Source organism: Ambystoma mexicanum, chromosome 12, assembly GCF_040938575.1.
Source record: "Ambystoma mexicanum isolate Mex_15411 chromosome 12, UKY_AmexF1_1, whole genome shotgun sequence".
Taxonomy (NCBI): Eukaryota; Metazoa; Chordata; class Amphibia; order Caudata; family Ambystomatidae; genus Ambystoma; species Ambystoma mexicanum.
In genome coordinates, this window is record NC_090936.1 from 451,382,041 (window position 1) to 451,404,094 (window position 22,054).

A 22,054-nucleotide genomic window follows, 5' to 3' on the forward strand; every position below is an offset into this window, starting at 1 on the left:
CTAATTGCAAAGGTGATATCTGCCCAGCACAGATTATAAAAGATGCTGCTAGAGATCTTTCACCTTTTATCTCCAAATTGATCAATGCTGCCTTCTCGTCTGGCTCTATTCCTGCCAACCTAAAACAATCTTGGGTACTCCCACTCCTTAAGAAGCAAACCCTAGATCCGCTCATCCCTACTAACTACCGTCCCATTACGACGGTACCATTCCTACTTAAAATACTGGACAAAGTGGCTTTGTTAGGCAGAAACCTGTGCAGTTCCCTTAGGGACCACTTCAAAAGATTTAAGACTACAGGTGTTTGGCAGTAAACCCACTTGGTAGCAGTCTGTACCACACAGATTCACTTGGTAGCTGTGGCTGAGCAGTCAGACTTCCCTCAAGAAGTGTTAGGCAATATACAGAGCATACAAAATAGGTACAGAAATACAGTAGCACAAGTAAACACTGACCAGAGCTTGGGTGTAAAAGTATATAATTATTTAACACACTTATAAAACACACTAGCACTAAATTGGTAAGATAAGTTCAAAACACAATCACTATTATCATATGTACATCCCCGATTACTTGTTGGACAAGTCTTAGTTAACACCACTTATTTCCAGACAGAGGTGAGCGCTTAACGTTCGATGGCACTCCAACAAGTTAAATAAAAAGGGAGGGAAAAGCAGAATTATGGAAGCATACACACTAAACACTTTTTAAAGGACCACAGCAAGTTAGGAAGGCACAGTCTACTGATGAGCAAGGAAGTTTAGGTGCCAGGCCCACTTTCAAGGGAGCCAGGCGGAAGATGCCCAAGATCAGACAGTTACACAGAGTCTTCGAAGTTTGTGGAGGTAGTTCGAAAAAGGTTTAGTTCAGTGCAGAAAAGTTAGCTAAGGTGTCCCAGGCTAACCCAGGTTCGAGAGACGAGGATTTAATACACCCCGCTCAATCGGTTGCAAGGGAAGCCAGGTGGAACACGGTACCTTAAATGGAGAGGATCCTCCAGCGGGGGCAGTTGTTCCTGGCAGCGGGTGCAAGTCGCAGGGTCATCCAGAGGAAGAGAAGATCTCGTCGTGGAGGAAAGATGAAGGTCGTTGCACTGCCAGGGAAGAAACCAGCCGCGGAGTTCTCCGGTACAAAGGTACTACCCTTTCGGTTTGCGGTAGTGGTGAAAACGTGTTATCCCGGTTGCCGGGGTGCTTGGCACAGGCAAGGCGGCCACGAGATGCTCCAGGAAGGCGAAAAAAAGGTAGACTGGTTATCCCCACCAGTCGAAGGAAGAAGACTCTCCAGGCTGGAGATCTCCTCTGTCGTTGGGAAAAGTGGTGAGAAGGTTCAGCAGGGCTCCACCGGTGGTGTCGTCGTTGCAGGCCGGCTCAGCTTCTCCCTCCTAGGATTCTTAGGTCCTGTGGCGACTTCTGAAGTACCAGTCCCCAAAGCCCTGCTTTTATGCAGCACAACCCCATTCACTCATCCTAGCTGTCAATCAAACATGCTAAGTGGTGAGCCGGCCGGCTCACCACTTGGGCCAATCACACAAGAGTGCGAGTTACCAAGGTAACTCAGCCAGGGTGCCTAAACCCCCTCCTACACCCCCTGTGGTACCCAGACAGAGTGGCACCACTTTTGGAGGCTTCTGTGGAGAAGCCCGCCAAAAAGTGGAACAAAGGGCTAGACTTGGGTTGGAGTCACAGAAGAGAACACAAATGCCATTTTAGAATAGAGTTCTGGCAAAAAATACCAACCGGCGAATGAATATTAAATAAAAAAAATGGCGGTATGTTCGAGGCTATAAGAATTAAATAATTAAAGTTGGCAGCCTCGAACAATGGGAAAATACCATAGAGATATATCCGCGGTCGAATATAAAAAGTAGTATCCACTGCCACCAGCGAAAACTCGATCAGGGGGGAATGGAGACATGCCCCCTCGAACAACAGACCCCGGGGCAATCGAATTGCCCCGACCAGTACGTCCACAATATGGTGGTTTGTACTGGTTTCTGTTCATCATTTGGGACTAGCAAAGCCAATGGCGACTTTACATGCCCTGGGAGACAGTAGTAAGTCCCAGGGTATGGAGTCTATGTTGGGGGGTCGCTCGGACACCCCTGGGTTACGGCACGGAGGGTGCTGTGTAACCCACATCAAAAAACACATGAGACCCTATGGAGTAAAAGACCCCATAGCCCATAAAACACATGGAAAGTCAAAGGAACACCTCAAATCATGTCGAAGAGTGGGAGCAAAAGAATCTCACTCTTAGCAGGAGAGAAAAAAATAAACCCCAAAAATCCAGCAAAGCTGCTGGGGAACTCACTAGGTTTGGGAAATTAGCCTTAAAGAGAATTCTCCCTAACAAGCTTATACCCAGATTCAAAAATACCTTGAACAGCACAACCTCCTTTGAGCTAGACAATCTGGCTTCCGCCCACTACATGCGACGGAAACTGCTTTGATCGACCTAAAGACACAGGTTGATGAGCTGAGACACAAAGGGAAGACTGCCCTTCTCCCATTACTGGATCTCTCAGCCGCATTTGATCTTGTGGATCATAAGGTCCTATGTAGTCACATAGACTCAGCAGCTCACTTTTCTACTGAGGCCATCAGATGGATAGAATCCTTCTTGAGTGAGAGAACCATGAGGGTGTTTTCCCCATCGGCAGCAGCGGACCCCACTCCCCTTCTGTGTGGTGTACCTCAGGGCTCATGCGTCTCCCCCACACTATACAACATTCACCAAGCCTTTGTTCGACGATCTGGACCATCTGGGTATCACCTACACTATCTATGCAGATGATACACAGATTCTCCTCCCTCTTTCCCGGGATTACAGTAAGGACCTGGCGCTGGTGAATAGGGTATATCTCATCATTCAGGCATGGATGGCCACTCACGGTCTATGCCTGAATGACGACAAGACAGAGCTGATTATCCTGGGTACCCACTCCAATCTTAAACTAGGCCACAAATACTCCTCATTTACTATCGATGGAAACATCATTAGGGTATCCAAGGAGGTAAAAACACTTGGTTTCTACCTCGATTCAACTATGTCCTTTGATAAACAAGTGAAATCCTTGGCCTCTACCACCGCTTACACTTGTAAGTTCATCAAAGCTGGTAAGCCATTCCTTTCTAATGACAGTTGCATGATACTGGCGAGAGCACTAATACTCTCTAGGCTGGATTAGTGTAACGCTCTTTACAGCGGTGCCAACAAAGCCATCGTTCAGAGGCTACAAACACTTCAGAATAACGCGCCTTAAGAGCTGCTCTAGGCATGAACAAAAGAGATCACATCTCTATCAGACATCAACATAATTGGCTCTCCACCCAGAATAAAATACTACTAAAAATTATCTCTCCGACACACAAAGCTTTAAACAGCGCTGCCCCTAGCTACCTAGTAGACAGACTAAACAAAAGAACGTCCATCAGACCAACTAGAGCTAGTAATGCCAACTGCCTCGTGATACCGACATTTAGACTCACCAAGATTGGCGGTAACAGTTTCCCCGTAAAAGCTGTTAAACTCTGGAATTCCCTGCCACAAGAGCCGACCAACCATATCTCCATCTCAGAAAGAACTATATCAACCTGCTTAACTCTACTGACCACTAGTCACACCACAGCTATTTCCTCATTTCCTCATCTAGGTTGCCTTAGTCCTTGTAAGGTAGTGAAGTGGGGGTCCTATCATGCTCAAAACCTGTACATTTCTATCTATATTGTGAAACACTGCTATATTGCCTCTGTAATATTACCTGTAAATATATTCTGTTGTACTGTGAACTATTTTTGTAACTTGTAAGCTTTGCACCTTCTTTTTGTTGAGCCCTGTAACCTTTGGGTTTGGCGCGCGTCAGAAATTAACATCTCAGGGGTGTGTCAGGGTATTCCCTCGGAAGGCCTTCTAAAAGGGCATAGCCACCATCCAGGTGGGAAAAGACCAAGGCTTGGACGGCGAATCTGAAGTTGTTTTCTGGGATTAAGTGCTTGATTTTCCACAGCAGAGAAAGTTTGAAGGTGAGGTGTCTGTTGATGTGGAACCCAAGGGACTTTGTGCAGGTGGCCAGCTGTGATGTGAAGCCCTCAAGGTTCATAGCAGAGGCAGGTCTGGATGTCAGGGTGTTCTTGGTCAGCAGTAGGAATTCAGTCTTCAAGGACTGGAATAATGTTAGGCAGGCCTTGAGCCTGTGGATGTCTTTGATCGAGGATATCTGTATGTAGATCTGCGTATCATCCGCGTTTTGGTGAAGGTGGATGCTGTGTGGAGCGTGAGGGGTTCCGATAGGTTGCATGCAAAGATTGAAGATCACAAATGCAATATTTGAATATATCACCAACTGTCTGATTCATTTTGCCCCTGTGCTTTGCGAGATACTCTAAATTGGCTAGAGAAGGGTCAAAGGACATACCCAAATATTCAAACGTATTGACACAGGGAATACGCATTCCATCAGTCTAGAAAGATCTTATAGGTCCTTTTGTTTCTTTAGTGTAAATGTCATGATTGCAGATGAACGTGTCCTACAGTGACAATTAAAGTGAGAAGCACACACTGAAAGGAGAAAAACTCCAACGAAATAAGAGCGATGCCTAAAACAGAAAACAGATTTCAAAAGTTGTTACAGTAAACATTAAAAGGAGGGTGGAATAAACAGGGAAGGAGGCCTGCTGTATAGGACAGACTCGCAAGAAAAGTACCAAAAGTGTGCAGTGTTTAAATCTAACAATTTTAGGAGGCCTTTACCATCTCCTCAGTGAGGTGGCGGGAGCAGTTCTCAGTTGATAGGGTTAGAAAGATTTGGACACCGGAAAAACGAACATATCTTTATGCTTCATTCATCTAATTAGACTATCACTTTTTCTCTCCAAACTAAGATTAATCAAACTAAGAAGCCAGCAAATTAAAATAAGTGCACTGGAAAGCGCAGAGAGGTAAACAGAGCAATAGGTATATTTAAAGCATCAATAGCAATGAAACCCGTATAGCAACACCTTGCGGGAGAAAACTATTTGTATTTCTGTTCTTTTGAAGATTCAGAAGTACAAGGGAAGAATCCCATTCATGCAGGGTGACTGCCAATCAACAAAAGGAAAGATATTAATATTACACCAAACACCTTCAACTCAAACAGACAAGTATTTCTTACCTGGTTTCAGAGGTTATGTAAGTAGGTATTAATAGATGCAAAATTGTTTGTAGACATGCAAGCACCCTTATTCGAGCATGGAATCTGCCTTTTGCTAAATATAATTTTCTTGGGGTTGAAGAGGGAAATACCTTTAAATTTACCCGTATCCTCTTCATCAGAGAGTTGCTCGAGCCAAAGACCTTGCTGTAGCTCCCTCTCCCAGGGGCAATACTCTCCCTCTACAGGAAGAGGGGAAGGAAGTTGCACACCGATGTCCACAGAGATGACGGGAGAGGGGGACAGAGAAGCAGAAATCAGACAATGGAATAATCCTCGAAACCCGAAGATCAAAAACTTACCAAATGCTGCATAACAGCAAAGCGCAGCTCTACCTTCCTCAGTGAGCTCTCATGTCACTGCAATGTGACATAGAAGAGGAGGCAAGCAGACACACAGATGTTCAACCTCCACAGGTCTGAGTCCAAGCTGCCAAATCTTCACGTTAAAGAAAGGCAGAGTATAATTGGAAATGCATGTCTTACTTAGCTGTAACGCTAGACTCTCACATGTCTCTGCAAATGGGCCCATCGTAGCTTCCTTCATGTAATAGCCCGGTCTCTTGTTGAGGGAAAAGCTAAAAAATCTGGGACCATATAGATCAATCGTGCAAAGGAGATAAATGATCTGCACAAAGAGGCCATACTGCTTAGACCACGTACCTCCAATGTATGCAAGCACAGTTTTAGCTTTGCCCTTGTAAAACTGCTTCTTAAAAGAATGCTATATCTGCAGCCATCCTGCTGCCTATTAGAAAAAGTACAATAGCTATGTTTACAGTAATAGTATACATTGTTTTATTGCATTCTTTACTTTATACATACTTATATGAATAAGGAAACGGGGAAAACAATCCACACCTATTGCAATTGCCACCATGACGACAGAGGTATGACAAAGAGCTTTTGATAATTGCTATCAAGTGCTCTGGAAATCGTTTTAATTGAATTTCTCCTAGGCAAAAAAAGAAAAATCAAAAATATCTCCTCCCGAACAAAGTGGAGACGATTTTAAATGTTTATTTTTCCAAACTCAATGGTAAAATAAAAGTATCGAAATTGGAAATGGATTAGATTGAGAGTTTGATCTAAATCTCTTCCATGAAATACATTATTCAAATGAGCGTGGTGGGCACAGTGAGTCTAATGAGGACTCAGAACCCCTTTAGCTCTTGGACCAAAACTATGCTAGGAATATGCTACACAGGAAACTGGCATAGAGGTGAAAGTGGACTTGTGAATTTGTCCATATCGTACCTGCTTACCTGCTCAAAGTTTCCTATATCATAGGATCCTATCAATTAACACCAAAGCTAACAATCCAAACAAAGCATATAGAAACAAAATGCACTTATTTGCACAGATGGAGCTAAAACAGGGTCTAAAAAACACTTTCTTGACTCTGCATTCTGGGACTTGAAGAAGCAAAACGCTTTATGTGGTGCTCTTAATGATCATCCTCTGGAAAACACACGTCCCTTTTGGTATAAATACAAAGACATTACAAACAAAGAATGCCTTCCCCGGAGCAATGTGATTCCAAAACAGCAAAGCAGAAATCTGCCATGTACCCCAAGTTGACAGTGTAGCCTTAAGGGAAAGCAAAAACATGAAAAAAGCATGTTCTTGTACTCTTATCACAAATAGTTTTAGATGTCGTCTCAACTAGGGCTAAGCCAGTGGACTACTTGGGGCTCCCACTATTCATATGTGTGCCAATGTAGGATGCCGTCCGTTAGTTGTGCCTGATGTGTTGTCATTTTCATTTTAAACCCTGGGCTGTGGCTTTTCTCCGTTGCCCATCTGCACCTGCATGATGCCGTTAGGAAGATGGCTGTACGTAGTTGGTCCAGTGACACTCCTCGCAATGGCAGTCTGTGCTGGCCGACTAGGACATCTGTGGCCATGTTGTGTAGCCTGACGCAGACTTGCAGTAGGTCTCCTCTTCAATGAATTGACTTGGTGTTTCCATGTGCATTGGTGCAGAAACATGAAACGCTGCTTTAGGTTGCCAATTGCTCTCTCAATGCAGCAGCAGATGGGTACGTGCGTTCTGTGTAGCATTTCTACTTACTTCTTGTAAGATTGTTGTATGATGTGATAAGTCATGTATACAGTGGGTACCCCTTTTCCAAAAGTACCTTGACGCCCGACTGGCTCCCAAATTGTCTGTCTTGCCATGATCCTGGAAATGTGAGTATGCGGTGAATAGGCGTGCATCACACACCAGCTGCATGTTGATGCTGTTGTAGCCTTTCTGGATGCAATAGGCCAGGAGTCTGCACCCCATTGCTCTCCAGATGTTTTAGCCCATCGACTCCCATGATCGCTTAACTTTTATCACAACATCTAGGGCAATTGCAGTCCAAAACATCTGGTATCATGTATTTAGCCATTTCTGGGGTAGACATAAGCTTTGAAAACTCCTGATTTAGCATTTTGACCAGAAGCAGGGGTATACAAGTACAACTAGGTGATTAGAGTCATGTGCAGCATACATCTGACACTTGGCATTCCTACTCATATAGATTGTCAAGAGCCAGTTTAGAACAATACAGTTTATATAGATAGTAATCTACCAAGCTTATGCATTCAGAACAGGTATATATGTCAATACTGAAGCACCAACATAAGGCTTCAAATAGCTTAGGCATGCACTAGATACATATATTGTTAACATAGTGCAAAACAAGGCTTAAAGAAGTTATGCATTCAATGTATACATACACACACACACACACACACACACACACACACACACACACACACACACACACACCCACCCACCCCTTTGGGAGCGTAGAAAGAGCTTGCTTATTGAGAATATTAGTTTGAGACATATATTAAGTTTTGATTTATGGAGACTAGCCTAACACAAAAGCCACCATTTTTACTTTGTTATCCAAAAGCCCAAAAGGTTATTTGGCTGACGCACAGCCAGGAAATACCCAGTTTGGAAAAGTAACTTCTATAATCTCATGGAGCAGTTAATACAAGGAAGATTCAACATATAACAAGGATCCAGATAGATAAGGGTAAGACGAAGTTCCAATTGATGTAGGGGAGTTTTCATAAAATAAGATAACTGGCAGTAGAGAAGACACTGGAATATCGTCAAGTGTACGATGAGGGAATTTTATCACCCAATTCGGACTGAATTACATAGGGACATTTTTAATAAACAAAATATATATTGGCACCAATGTATCCATCAGTACTCAGGGAAATCATATTATATGGACTGAGTTGAATTTAAAAAGACTGATCAGGTATACGACTAATAATTGGTTGTCCATTTTGCAATGGTTGGATAACAACAATTGGGGTTTTAGGCTGCAATGAGTATTTTAGGGAAAAAATTGTCTTTGAACTTTAAAATTAGCAAGGGAAATTGTGCACGGAGGGGACCTTTTGATATTCTAATACATAATAAAAGAAGGGATTATCATTGGGCCAGAGCTCTGTTTAAAAAGACCGCAACGGTATCCCTTGAGGAAAAGGTGAGGCATTTGGGTAACGTGTCTAGGCGTTACAAGAGCTCAGAGCCCATAAGTTCTCAGTCCCCAAAGTTAATTGGATGTTATTGTTCAAACTTCTTAGGAGTAATGACAAAGATTAGGAGCTATACTGCTGGGCAGCCCTCGCAGGAAGACAATGCAATATCGGAGGCTGGATGGATTAACACTATCACTGATCGATATTATGATATTGAGGTCTGGCTGCCATTATTGAGTGAAGAATTTGATTTTGAGATCACTGATATTCTGATCATTATCAGGGGGCTCAAGAACTCTAGGGCACTCAGACCAGATGGTATTGCTAACGTGGTAATCTGAGCTAACCCTAACCTACGGCCGATTGCTCTTGAGTGACTTTTTCAAAATGTATTGGAAACGGGCCTGATACCAACTATCTGGCGGGAGTCCATATTAATAACTGTATTTAAGAAAGGGGATAGGAATAATCCTGATAATTATAGACTGTGTGCCATGCTGGATAGTAGTCAAAAAATCTTTTCAACAATGCTTTTGAAAAAGCTTAATAAATGGGCCACAAAAAAGGCCTACTACATAAAAAACAGGCTTTCGTAAAGATCATGCTACCATAAACAATATATGTGCTCTACATTGTGTCATGTCTGAAGTAGCGAGCCAGAAAACTAGGAAACTGTATTTCTGCTTTGTAGATTTTTCCAATGCATTTGACTCGGTGTCACGTCCTCGTCTATGAGAAAAATTGCATTCTTGGGGAACTGATGCCAGGTTATTGAATCATATTAAGGCACTATACACAGACATATCTGTATTAGTGCATGTCAATCAAGAGGAACAAGCAACGCAATCCATAAATACTAGCCAAGGTCTTAAGCAGGGGAGTGTTCTTGCACCCCTGCATTTTAACTTGTACTTCTCCGATATGGTCCTTGCGATTGGAGCCGTATGTAATTTCCCCCCACCATTGGGGGAAGAGCCAGTAGCATGGTTACGCTACACTGATGATACTGTGCTGCTGGATTACACCGCCATTGGCCTGCAATGCTCCATTGATGCTCTATCTTTGTAAGCAAAAAAGAATAATTTGAATATTAACATTAGTAAGACTAAAAATATTCTGATCGGTACTGGAGCAAGGAATAAAACCCCTTTCAGTTGGAAAATTGATGGGAAACCTCTCAAAGTTGTAGAGTTATATGTATCTTGGAGTACCGGTCAAGTCTTGTCCGAAATGTATTTTTTATGGTGATTTTGTTATTCCCAAAGTGTTAAAAAAGTGGCTGGTTTAAAAAAAATATATTGGTAATAAGTGTGGTTTTAATTTTGAAGGACTAATTTCCATCTTTAGGAATATTATTGTTCCTGGGATACTCTATGGTCTTACTATACTTAAAGGATCTAGAATGAAGTGGTTGAAGAAATTGGAGGGAAAGCTTCTTAGCTCCATACTTGGAGTACCATCCTCGGTACGTGTAGAAGCTTTAAGATTATAGCTTGGCCTCCCTTCTTTGAGAGTTGCATGGCTACTCCAGCAGTGTAAATTTATACTATCTTTTTATTCGCCAGAACGACTCTTGGGATTAATTGCAAAACAATACCATGGGACACACAACCCTTTTTTGCTGGAGAGTCGGGCTGTACTAATGAATCAGCTGAACAATATTGGGTTAACAGTGGCTGAATTTATTCACCTTCCCAATGCAAAGATATTATAACTGTTCATTTATAACATGCTTAATACAAGGAGTGGTTACTAAGCGCAGAATTGGGATTCAAACCTGTGTTGCGCTGCATTGTCTTGCTTCCAAGACAAACGTGTTGTGCCTGAGCTATCCTTCCGTCCCTATTGAAAAATAGGACTAATGTTTGGGACGCCGATACTTCATCATGTTGTATGCAGTTAAAAAGATTCATTACTTACATAAGGTTCAATTTTCTTCCTACTGGGGAACATACCGGCAGCTCAGCGGACATATGGACAGACACTGTTGCTTGTGTAATCTTTCGATGGAAACCTCTCGGCATATCCTTACCTGCTGTCCGAAATTAAACAGTGCATATTTAAAGAGTTATTCATCCATTGTCCCTAGTATTGAGTTTATAGAAACCAATCAGTTTTGGAAGGGCATCTATGGAGCTGAATCAATTGTGAAAAGTGATTCTGCTTTTTTTTTATTTGGAAAGAGGCATTACGCCTATTTTAGTGTTTCCTGCTCCTATGTACTGTGTCATGTAGTTGTACATTTTGACTAGTTTTGCACATGGGCTAATCAATGCACTATTAACTTTAGATATATTTGATCAATTGTGTATGGCTTACTCTGATATTTATGAAATCTGTTTTAACTGATGTTTTAGATTTCCTTTTATATTTGAAATGTGTAATTGAACTGTGGTTGAAGTAATAATACATATTTGATGTATTTAAAAATGTGCTCTTTGTTATGTGCTAAAGGTTTTGATTGATTAACCAAATACACAATCAGTAAAAAACCAAAAATGACCAATTAGTAAATAAGATATGGCAACTACATCAGTGCCCAATGAAGACATGCAGGACTGATAGTTTGGCACTTGATATTACACTTAATTGATCCTTAAAAAGAAAAGGTACTGTAAGAATCAGAAATTACACTAGAGATTACATGTAATGAGCTTCAAAAACAGCTTATTAAGGGGACATAACATATTCTTGAGTGCAGCCTCAGAACAAACCTAAGGAGGAGGAAGGGGGTGCTACCCCTAGACCAGCCAGGCAGGCAGGCAGAGAGAAGATGCCCAGATGATCTAAAGAGAAAAGGAACACAGAAGATCTCAAGGGGGCTGAAACGTCCAAGAAAAAGATGCCAACTGCCAGCAACTGAAGAAATGGTTATGATCAAGCAGAGCCAAAATAGAAATACATTCTTTTGAATTATCTTTTTGGAAGAACACATGTACTATTCAAATTAAAATAATTAACACTATTCAAAGAGGTGGCAGGAGAGGCATTCAAAGAAAACATTGAGAGCTCCTTGTGAGATACAAGGCGATACAAGGAAAGCATTTTGAGAGTTATGATATGATAAGTCATTTATAACGCACCTGTACACAAGTATTTCTAGGCAGGACAAGACAAGGAAGGGAAGTCGGAAGGAGGATAAAACAACGATCTTACCAGGCATTATGTCAATCCGATTGTGCAAGTGCGGGCGGAGGAGGAGAAGGAACTCATAAGTGCTGCCAGGCAGCTGGCTCATAAGTGCAGAGAGTCAGGGGACTGAAAGGTTGCAGATACAGTCCTAAGTGGTTGGGAGGCCCGGAGGCAGCGCAAGAGTAACTGGTCTTGCAGGAGCCCGGTCCCGTAAATTCAGTATGTGGCCAGGTAATAAGTATGCACAGCAGACAAGGACATCAGCAAGGGAAACAGAAAGCGGAAGTGAAAAGGAAGGTCTTGAGTTGTTTCCGGAACCGGAGGTGGTCCTGCTCAAGTTTTAGAGAGGCAGGGAGGCTGTTCCAGAGTGAGGCCCCAGCGAGGACAGATCTACCCCCCAATCTGTGCCTGGAGAAGTGTCTGACCTTCAGAGTTGTAGGTGGATTAGCGGAGGGCTCGAGAAGGAAGATGTTTAGGAAGAGAATGTTGGATGTAGTTTGTACCCCAGCACCAGAAAGCCTTGTGGACGATGCAGAGGGTCTTGAAATTGATCCTTGCAGCTGCAGGGAGCCAGTAGAGAGATACGATCACTGGGGTTGAGGCCAAGGACAAGTCTCGCAGTCCTGTTCTGGATTAGTTGTAAAGGGCGAAGAGTAGAGGCAGGAAGCTTTAAAAAGAGGCTGTTACAGTAGTCCAGTCTAGAGAGGACAAGGGCTCTGGAGACAGTGAGCTACTGGGGGGTCGGGGGGCGGGGGGGAGTGAGAAAAGGCAGAATATTTCTAAGGAGGTGCAGCTGATAGTGTGACTTCTTCAAGATGTCAAATATGCGAGGAGAGAAGGAGAGGGTGGAGTCGAAGACGGCATCAAGGTTCCTAGTCTCACAGGAAGGTATAGGTAGAGGGCCCAAGGTGGGCAGCCAGAGCGAAAGAGAGAAGGCAGGAGCAGGTGCCCAATGAGGGGGATCTCAGTCTTACTGGCATTAAGGCAGAGTTCGTTGGAGGGACACCATTCCTGAATTGCGGACAGTCAGGTATGAGAGAAGGAACAGAAGAGGCTGAGGGGAGCCTGAAGGAGAGCTGGGTGTCATCCACATAACACTGAAAGTTAGAACAAAAGGTAGAGATGTGGTGGGCCAGATGTGCCAGTGGTTAAAGAGCCAGGCAGAAAAGTTAGACCCATGGGGAACACCACGTGGAGAGATAGAAGAGGAAAGACCCAAGATGGACCTGGGAGGGCCGATCTGTGAGAAAGGCGGTCAACCAGGCTAGGGCCTGACCAGAGATACCCAGGTTGTCACAGAGACTATTAAGCAGGATGGTGTGGTTGACTGTGTCGAAAGCAGAGGATAGATCAAGGAGCATGAGGACAGAAGGAAGGTTAGAGTCTAGATTAGAGAGCAAGTCTTCACGGGTGTTCAGGAGAGCAGCGTCCATGCTTCTGGATGCTCTGAAGCCAGCTCATGGAGACAACAGATTCAGTATGTAGATTAAGCTGGGAGATGGCCAGCTTTTCCAGGAGTTTGCTCAGGAAAGGGGTGATGGAGATCAGGCGATAGTTTGCCGGAGAGGAAGGATCGGCAGAGGGCTTCTTAAGGAGAGGGTGCATAAGGGAGTGCTTAAGGAGGAGGGGAAGGTTTCACTCTCAAAAAAGTGATTGCAGAAATCGGCCAAGGCTGGAGCAAGGGTGTCCTAGAGTGAACACAAGGGAGCATTTTGAGAAGTTCCATTTGTCTCAAGACTTGCATTCTAGACACACCGAGAGACCTACATTTCATTTTTGATAGAGACAAATACACAACACATGATTTAGGTTACATCTACCCCGTTAAGTGTGGAGATAAAACATGACAAAACATTTTTGGGCAGCAGTACATTAAGTATTTCAGATACAAACACACAGAAATGTTTTAAAAGAATAAGATCCGATTGCAAACCGTTGTAGAGTATTTGCATTGTAAAGACGGAATTCATGAAGTGCAGGTATCTTTTGTAAGAAGGTGAATCAAATGAAGATGTGTTTTGTTTTATGTTGCTAAAGCTGGTTATCAGAACCATGAGGATTAATTGTTTTTTAATAAATATCTTTTATAATATACTACTTCAGTATTCCTCAACTCATTCAAAACAGAGACCAGTGTGAGATAAACCGGATACATTTGTCGTCATTAATATGCACATGTAAATATCCTTAGACATGCCCTTTTTCTCCCAGCATTAGAGGGAAAGCCAAAAAGGTAAGCATGGCATAAAATGTATTGAGTAGGAAGTAGAGACAACAAACTCACAGAATCATGCAAGTCTTTCTATTTTTTACTGACAGCTGGATAAAGCTAAATTTTAAATTCCGACTCTCTATGGACATTTATCAGAGCAGGGCAGATAAGGTAAGCAGATTAATTGAAATAGAGAGAGCTCTTTTGGTTTTTAATAAAATAATGTATAATCTTCATCTTAAATAAGTTACTCTCCTTGGGGGTAAGTGATTGAAATCACCAAAAGTGGAATTCATGTCACAGGGGATCCAAAAGTTCGAAACCCTTGCAGTAGGCAAATGCCTCAGTGACAAGGTCTGTTTGGCCAATGGAGAGATGACCAATGGGAACTTGGCAATGCCAGAGTGCCTCCTTTGCATCATGGATATCCTGTGCACCATTTGTAAAGATTAAAAAAGGCATCATCTTACAACATATGGCTTTAGCATCTATGCCACTTCACATATTGCTTTGCTAATGGAAGGTTGGGATATGCCCAGGATGTCTGCTGTGACCTGTTGTGGTGAGCTTGTTGCATAATAGCAGAGGGCAGTGGGGAGTTTCAGTTTTGCTGACATGTCATGTGGAGCTCCGCTTTTGGGCGTTATGTTTTTATCAGAAGGAAGTTTAGTACAAGGTCCTTACTCAGGAAGTATCCCTGTATGCATTGGCAGTCGGGGTAGCCCGTCGGCATCCAGTGCTAGTTGTCCTTTCGGTAACTGTGTGCATCCCCTAGTGTGCACAATGGCCAAGATGATTTCTTTGGCCACAGATTGTTGATGGGTGCAGTGGCACATTCTTGTAGGTGTTTTTGATGCAATCAAAATACAGATTGGCATTGTCTTTCACAACTGGGCAGGGGAGTCAGTCGATCAGAGACAAGGACAACAACTGTCAAATGCTGATCATGTTTCCTGGTTTATATAGATAATTTTCAGTGTGTTCCATTGCCTAGTGTCAATCCAGGATGAGCATCATTTTCGTGAAATGTCAAGGAAATTCTTTGCACTGCAGGGTTGGTGCTGGCATATAATTTCTTTTTTAGTAAAGCATTTGTATTGTACAACTCTGGTGTGTTGTGGTCAATGAGTTGTGAAGGGTTTGTCTTTGATTATTCACGGTTTGCTTTATATCCATGTTATTTTCCTGCAGGACATTTTTGTGAAGCCAGGTTTCCTGGGTACAGCTTTTTAGCTGCAGCAAAACACTTTTCCTGGGTCTGTTTCACCTACACACCCTGATGATATGAGGGGGATCCCACATAGTCACCTCATCCCCACCTTACCCACATCTCATCCACGTGACACCGCTGCAACCCTATTCTCCCACTCTGGCTCCTTTCTGTCATGGAACTTCGCTCCCAATCCCCCACCTCCCAGCCCCCTCAGCCAATCTTTCCTTCACCCTAAACCTCACCCTCTGGCCCGTTCCTTACCTTGGTCTTCACGGCACTGCTTTCGGGTCTGCACGACCTCGCTGATGCATTGATTCCAGACAAGCGCAGTTCAGGAAAGGCAGCCTGTCAGGAATCAGTGTTTGGTCAAAGTGGGCAGTCCAGTGTGTTTTTGTGGCTGCTCATTTAGTAAATATGCTTTGAACAAAATGATGCTTGGAGGCTAGGGCTTGTACGGAGTTAGAGATGCAATGGTCAGTCTTTGCTGTTTCGTGGCCAATTTTATTTGCTTCATTGGCACCGTCAGTTTGGAATATGCAGTGGTTATGTTTATCAGATGGTTTATGCTATAATATCCAGTATTTATATACTTTGCCCATCGCCGGAGTAGTGTTACTATGCCCAACCTTTTCCAAAAGGAAGCGTATTGTGACCTTGCCAGGTTGCCGTCGGGTCTGGGTCTTTGGATAAGAAATTACAAATCATTCACCGTAGTGAGCAACGCGCTCTTAGTCCATAGGCCCCTTTCCTCCATAATGCATGGGTGTCCCTTCCAAGGGACGGGAAACAGAACCTTTTTCAACAGAAAAAACCTTCTTCTCCTTTAAATTTAGAGGCGTGCTGGGATGCGGCCCAGGGAGCATGCGCTGCCCTGACTCCGCCCTCCGGCGCCACACCCCAGTCCCTATTGATGCGTCGACAATTGATTTAACATTGCCTGTTGACACCAGTATTATTAGGGGGGAGGTTGGTGGGATGTATGGAGGAAAGGGGACTACGGAATAAGAGTACGTTAGTCACTACGGTGAGTAACTTATTACTCTTACGTCCCGTCCTCTTTCCTCCATACTGCATGGGCGATTACAACTAAATGTAGCCCCAGGGTGGAGAGGAGACCATCCTTAAGCAAATAGGTTCCCGAGAACCACCTGTCCGAAGGCCGCATCAGATCTAGAGCCGGCATCCAAACAGTAATGCTTGCAGAAATCCAATAGAGTGGCCCAAGTGGCCGCCCTGCTAGTGGCTTGCCACGGGACATGGCGCTGGAATGCGATGGCTGTTGCCTTTGCCCCGACTGTGTGGGTTCTTTGATGGCAGAGACCATCCGGCGGGATATGGAAGCCTTGGAGGCCTGATAGCCTGGTCTTGAGCCCCCGAAAGTAACCAACAGGGCGCCCGATTTGCGGAAGCCCTTGGTCCTATACAAGTAAAATTTCAGGGCACGGTTGACATTGAGGCAGTGCAGCACTCTGTGCTTCATCCTTGGGATCAGCAAAAAACGTAGGAAGGACTATTTCCTCGTTCAAGTGGAAGGCAGAAGGCACCTTGGGCAGAAATGCTGGGTGTGTCCGCAGGACTACTTTGTCCTTGTGAAAGGTAGTGTATGGTTCCGAGGGAACCAACGCCTGGATCTAGCTGACTCTACAAGCTGAGGTGAGTCCGACTAGTATGGCCATATTGATGGTGACCAGCCTGATGTCCGCGGACGCCATTGGCTCAAATGGTTTGTGCGCCAGGGCGCCCAAGACTATGTTGAGGTCCGACACTGGGTGCGGCCTCTTGACGGGTCGTTAGAGCCTCGCAAGCCCCATCAAATGCTTCTTGACAATAGGATTGGAGGAGAAGAAGATACCCTCCTCCGAGTTCCTGTAAGCTCCAATGGCTGCGAGGCATGTATGGCAAGTGTCAACCTGCACGCATTCTTGTACCTTTTTTTTTTTTACTCATTTCTTTCAACGCTGGGGAACACAGAGACAAGATTATGAGCAAATAAGGTACATTTAATCCAAGGAAATGTTTGCTGATCATGTTTTGGTAGGACATTGTTTAAACTTATAGCATGATGCCATATTTGTTTCTTTCTCTCTTCATTTATATCCTTTTCACAATCTGATGAACATCCCCATATGGAAACCAATGGTATGTACTTGTGATACCATACATTAACCTGTGTTGTCATGCATACCCAATTTGGAAACAATGTTTTTCCTTGTTATTTATTGACTATTTAGATGTGGTTAAGGCCCTGAAGGAGTTATGCTCCGAAATGCATAGGCACATGATCACAACCACGTTTAGTCTCATGGATTGCTTCCTGATGTAATCACCCTCTTGAAAGAAAGACAAGAAAATCTAATATACTAAAACACAAATTAAATTTTGACCTACCAGTCAACAGGATTTTGTTGAAGTCTTTATGAACATAAATTAATTGCATTACAAACTTGGTTTGAGAAATACGAAGCTATCATTGAGCGATTGTGAGAGCACCGAACGTAGCTGGTTAGTGCTATCCAGCTTTCTTTCTTGGAGAGGTTTGCAATTTTTGGGTCCAGGTGTCATAGAACCATCACATAGCCTTGTTGCTCCACTAAAAAAGACTCGATATCCCATCCTGCTTGTTGACATACTACATGCTGGTTGAGTTGTCTGTCTGCATAAGGACAACCTTGCCCCTGAGAAGTGGTAGGAACGCCCTGAGCACTAACCAGGTGGCGTTCAGCTCCAGCCAATTGATGTGGTATTTCTGCTCCGGTCGAGTCCAGGTGCAGTGGACCGAGAGATCGTCCAGGGTGGCTCCCCAGTCCTTGAGCGAGGAGTCTGACGACAGTGGCCTGCGGGGTGGGCAGCCGAAAGGGCTTGCCCATCCGTAGGTTGCAGTCCCTGGACCACCATGTTAGGTCCGGGTGGAGAGATGGAGGAACAGTGATCATCTCGGATTGAGAGCCCGGCTCCTGGTTTCATGATGCCGCAAAGTGCAGCTGGATCCTCCTCATCCTCAATCTCGGGTGTGGAGCGGCTAATAGGACTGCCGCCAATCGACCCAGGAGATGTTGGTACCACCATGCCAAGGTCCCTTCTCTGCTGAGGAAGTGGGGAGAGGGCCTCTTTATGGCCAACATCTTGTCCTCCGACGGAAATACCTTCTCGGAACACTTGTCCCAGATGAGGCCCAAGAATGTCAGAGTCTGCATGGGCTGCAGCTGTGACTTCTTGAAATTGAGCGAGAAGCCCAGATCGTGCAGTGTGTTCATAAGGGCATGGGAAGAGTGGCAAACCGCTTCCGGAGATGTAGCCCTGACGAGCCAGTCGTCGAGGTATGGGTAGATGTGGAGGCCCTGCGCTCTGAGGAGGGCCACCACCGAATTCATGAGCCTGGTAAAGACCCTGGGGGCCGAGTTGAGGCCAAAAGGAAGGACCTTGTATTGGAAATGGTAGCCCATGATCCTGAACTGTAGGAAAGAAAGATGGGGCTGCCAAATCGGGACGTGTAGGTACGCGTCCTTCAGATCCAGGGAGCACATCCAGTCTCCCTTGCTAATGTCGCCGCTATAAAAGCTGGCTTAAGCATCTTGAATTTTTGCAGGTGTGAGGAGAGGTTGAGAGTAGAAAGGTCCAGCACAACTCTCAGGCCTGCCTGTTTCTTCTTCTGAATGGCGAAAATCTTGAAGTAAAAGCCCTCCGCTGCCCAGCTCTCTACGAGCGACCGGATCTCCGCCAAAAGAGTTTCTGTCCCAACCTGTGGGAGTGGAGGGGAGGAGGGAGGAGAGGCTGGGATAGGGTGACAGTACCCCGTGGATACTACTGAGGATCCAGGCGTCGTGAAATTCTGGTGCCAGAAATGTGTGTTGAAAACAAGTCTGCCCCCGACTGGAGACACGTGGACCCGAAGGGGCGTGTCATGCTTTCTTTCCCTCAAAGGCTGTCGAAGCCCTTACTCCCCCACCCCCTTTCCTGGAAGCCGCAGAATCCTCCGTACGTACAACCCCTGTCAGAGCGCTGCTGAGATTGGGTGTCCGATTTGGGCATGGTCTTTGTCAGGATGGATAAAGACTTGGCAGTTTGTGAGCGGTTTTTCTTTTTGTCCAGCTCCTCGTCTGTGGAGGAGTGCAAGAGGACCCCCCCGCCCCCTCGAACGGTAGATTTAATATGCGTTCCTGGACGTCCGGGTTGAATTATGTTGCCCGGAGCCAGGCTGTCCTTCTCATGTCCGTGGCGATACAGATGGCACAGCCAGAGGTGTCAATATGGGCCACAATGGATTCCATGAGGTCATGTGCCACCAGCTTGGCCTCGGCCAGCCCCGCCTTAAAGCGTGATTGGCTCCGAGTAGGGAGTTCCGGGAGGAAGTCTGCAATTTCACGCCATAATCTTTGGGGTTGGCGGCAGCCAGCATGGTATCGGCGTTGGCCCGACGAAGATGCGAGGATGCGTTGGAATAGAGCTTCTTCCTATTCTCCTCCTTGCCTAGCAGCGCCGCAGAGGAGGAGGATGATGAGGACTGAGGCTTGGAGTATAGTGATGCTGCAGTGATCACCGAGGAGTGTGGTTGGGGATAGGCCGAGAGCTAGAGTGTATCCCCCCTCCATCCGTCTGTACTTCGCGTCCAGGCGTTGATTGACCGGCTGGGCCGAGTGGGGCTTGAGCCTACCCTACTTGGACAGGGAGACTACATCCGTTTGCAGTGGAAGAACAAGTTTCTCTCTTACCTGGTAACGTTCTTTCGATGAGAGAGTCCGACGACGTAGTCCATATCTATGACAGTAATCACCACAGCTGGTCGGACCCTCACATCGAAAGAACGTTACCAGGTAAGAGTAACTTGTTCTTCGAGGGGATTGGTTCCTCCGACATATTCCATATCTATGACAGACTCCCAAAGCAGTACCAACGTAAGGAGGTGGGAAAAGAATTTGGAATATACAAATTTAGAATGCCCAATCAAATTGCAGAGTAAAGGACCGCCTTGCCAAAGGCCATATCCTGCTAATGGATGGAATCTAGGGAGTAGTGACATACAAAAGTATGGACCGAAGCCCAAGTGGCTGCTTCACAGATGTTACGAATAGGAACACCCCTCTGCAGGGCAGTAGAGGCAGCCACACCCCTAGTAGAATGGGCCCGTAAGCCAACTGGAGGGTCCTTACCCGCCAGGCGGTAACATTCAGAAATTGCCAAGATAATCCATCTAGACAAAGTCTGCTTAGTCACAGCTTGTCCCAAACGCCTTCCAGCGTAACCAATAAAGAGCTGATCGTCCACTATGACCCGGGACATGTGTGAAATGTAGAAACTTAAAGCTCTCCTAGGATCTAACCTATGGAGCCTCTCCTCGTCCTTGCCAGGATGCGGAGGAGGATAAAATGCCGGAAGAACAACCTTCTGGCTTAAATGAAATTCCGACACCACCTTCGGAAGAAAGGAAGGACAAACTCTAAGGACAACCCTGTCCTTATGAAACAGTGAAAGGTGGCTTAACTGAAAGTGCCTGTAACTCACTCACTCTGCGAGCGGAAGTGACCGCAACTAAAAATACAGTTTTGAGGGTTAACAGTCTCAAAGGACAAGAATGTAAAGGCTCAAATGGAGCACCCATTAGAAACTTGAGAACAAGGTTCAAATCCCAACCGGGCACCTGGAAAGGTGACGGAGGGAACACATTAGTGAGCCCTTTTAGAAACTGAGAAATTAAAGGAATTTTAAAATAAGAACACTCCTCAGACAAGCGCTTAAATATGGACAGCGCCGCCAGGTAAACTTTAATGGTACCCACTTGCAGGCCCTTGTGGGCTAAAGAGAGCAAAAAAGACAGAACTACAGGAATGTCACATGAAAAAGGATCCACATTCTGAACCCTGCACCAGTCGCATAACTTTCTCCAACGGCAACGGTACAAGGACTTTGTTGCCAGCCGTCTGGCCGAAAGCAACACCTCCATCACGTCTTCAGGGAGGTCCCAATCCTTATACCTCAACCTTTCAGAAGCCAAGCGTGAAGGTTGAAGGATCTGACCTCTGGATGGAGAACCTGACCCCCCCACTCCCGTGAGAGCAGATCGTCTCGGTAGAGAAGACAACGTGGAGGGCAGACGGACAAGTCGAGAAGGTCCGGGTACCACGTCCTCCTGGCCCATTGCTCAATGCCATAGCAATGAGGATCATTCGGGAACCGAACCTCCATAACCTCCGCAGCACTTGCAGGATGACGGGGACTGGAGGAAACGCGTACAGCAGTGGGAATAACCACTTCACCACGAACACGTGTCTTAAGGCTCCTCTTGGAGGAAATTCCCGCGAGCAGAACCTTTCGGACTTCCGGTTGACTTTGGAGGCGAAGAGATCCACTTGAGGGGTCCCCCAAAGGGCGAAGATCTCAGGAGAATCTCCTGAGCCAGCTCCCACTCATGAGATCAGGCTCTGCCTGCTCAAAGCGTCCGCCGTCTCGTTTTTGTCTCCGGCCAGATGAACTGCAGGGATTGAAATTTCTTGCTGGATTGCCCAGAACCACAGCTGCATCGCCTCCCTGCACAGAGGAAGTGACCCTGCCCCCCCCCTTTTGTTGAGGTAGTGCATGGCCACCGTGTTGTTCGTCAGAATCAGGACATTCTGCCCTCGCACAGTCGGCAGAAAAGCCTTCAGGGCAAGCCTGACTGCCATCAGCTCCAACAGATTGATATGGAGTCTGGACTCCGACGGAGACCAATGACCGCTGACTGTCAGCTCGTTGGCATGAGCTCCCCATCCCGTGAGGGACGCGTCCGTCACGATTGTCACCTCCGGCCAGAGCAGCCAAAACGGAGCCCCCCCCCC

The 22,054-nt window shown here is 45.4% G+C and overlaps 1 protein-coding gene across 19 annotated transcripts in view; it reads right to left on the reverse strand.

Annotated features, from left to right (window-relative positions):
* The window catches only part of MICAL3 (microtubule associated monooxygenase, calponin and LIM domain containing 3), a 2,299,897-nt gene that overhangs the window by 621,360 nt on the left and 1,656,483 nt on the right, over positions 1 to 22,054 (reverse strand). For 15 of the 19 annotated variants that reach the window (XM_069628665.1, XM_069628668.1, XM_069628663.1 and 12 more), the window contains one exon: positions 5,287 to 5,376. The exons of the other annotated variants lie outside the window; for them this stretch is intronic. In XM_069628665.1, coding sequence (XP_069484766.1) covers positions 5,287 to 5,376 — 90 coding nt within the window. The remainder of the gene's footprint in view (positions 1 to 5,286; positions 5,377 to 22,054) is intronic. 19 annotated transcript variants of the gene reach the window in all.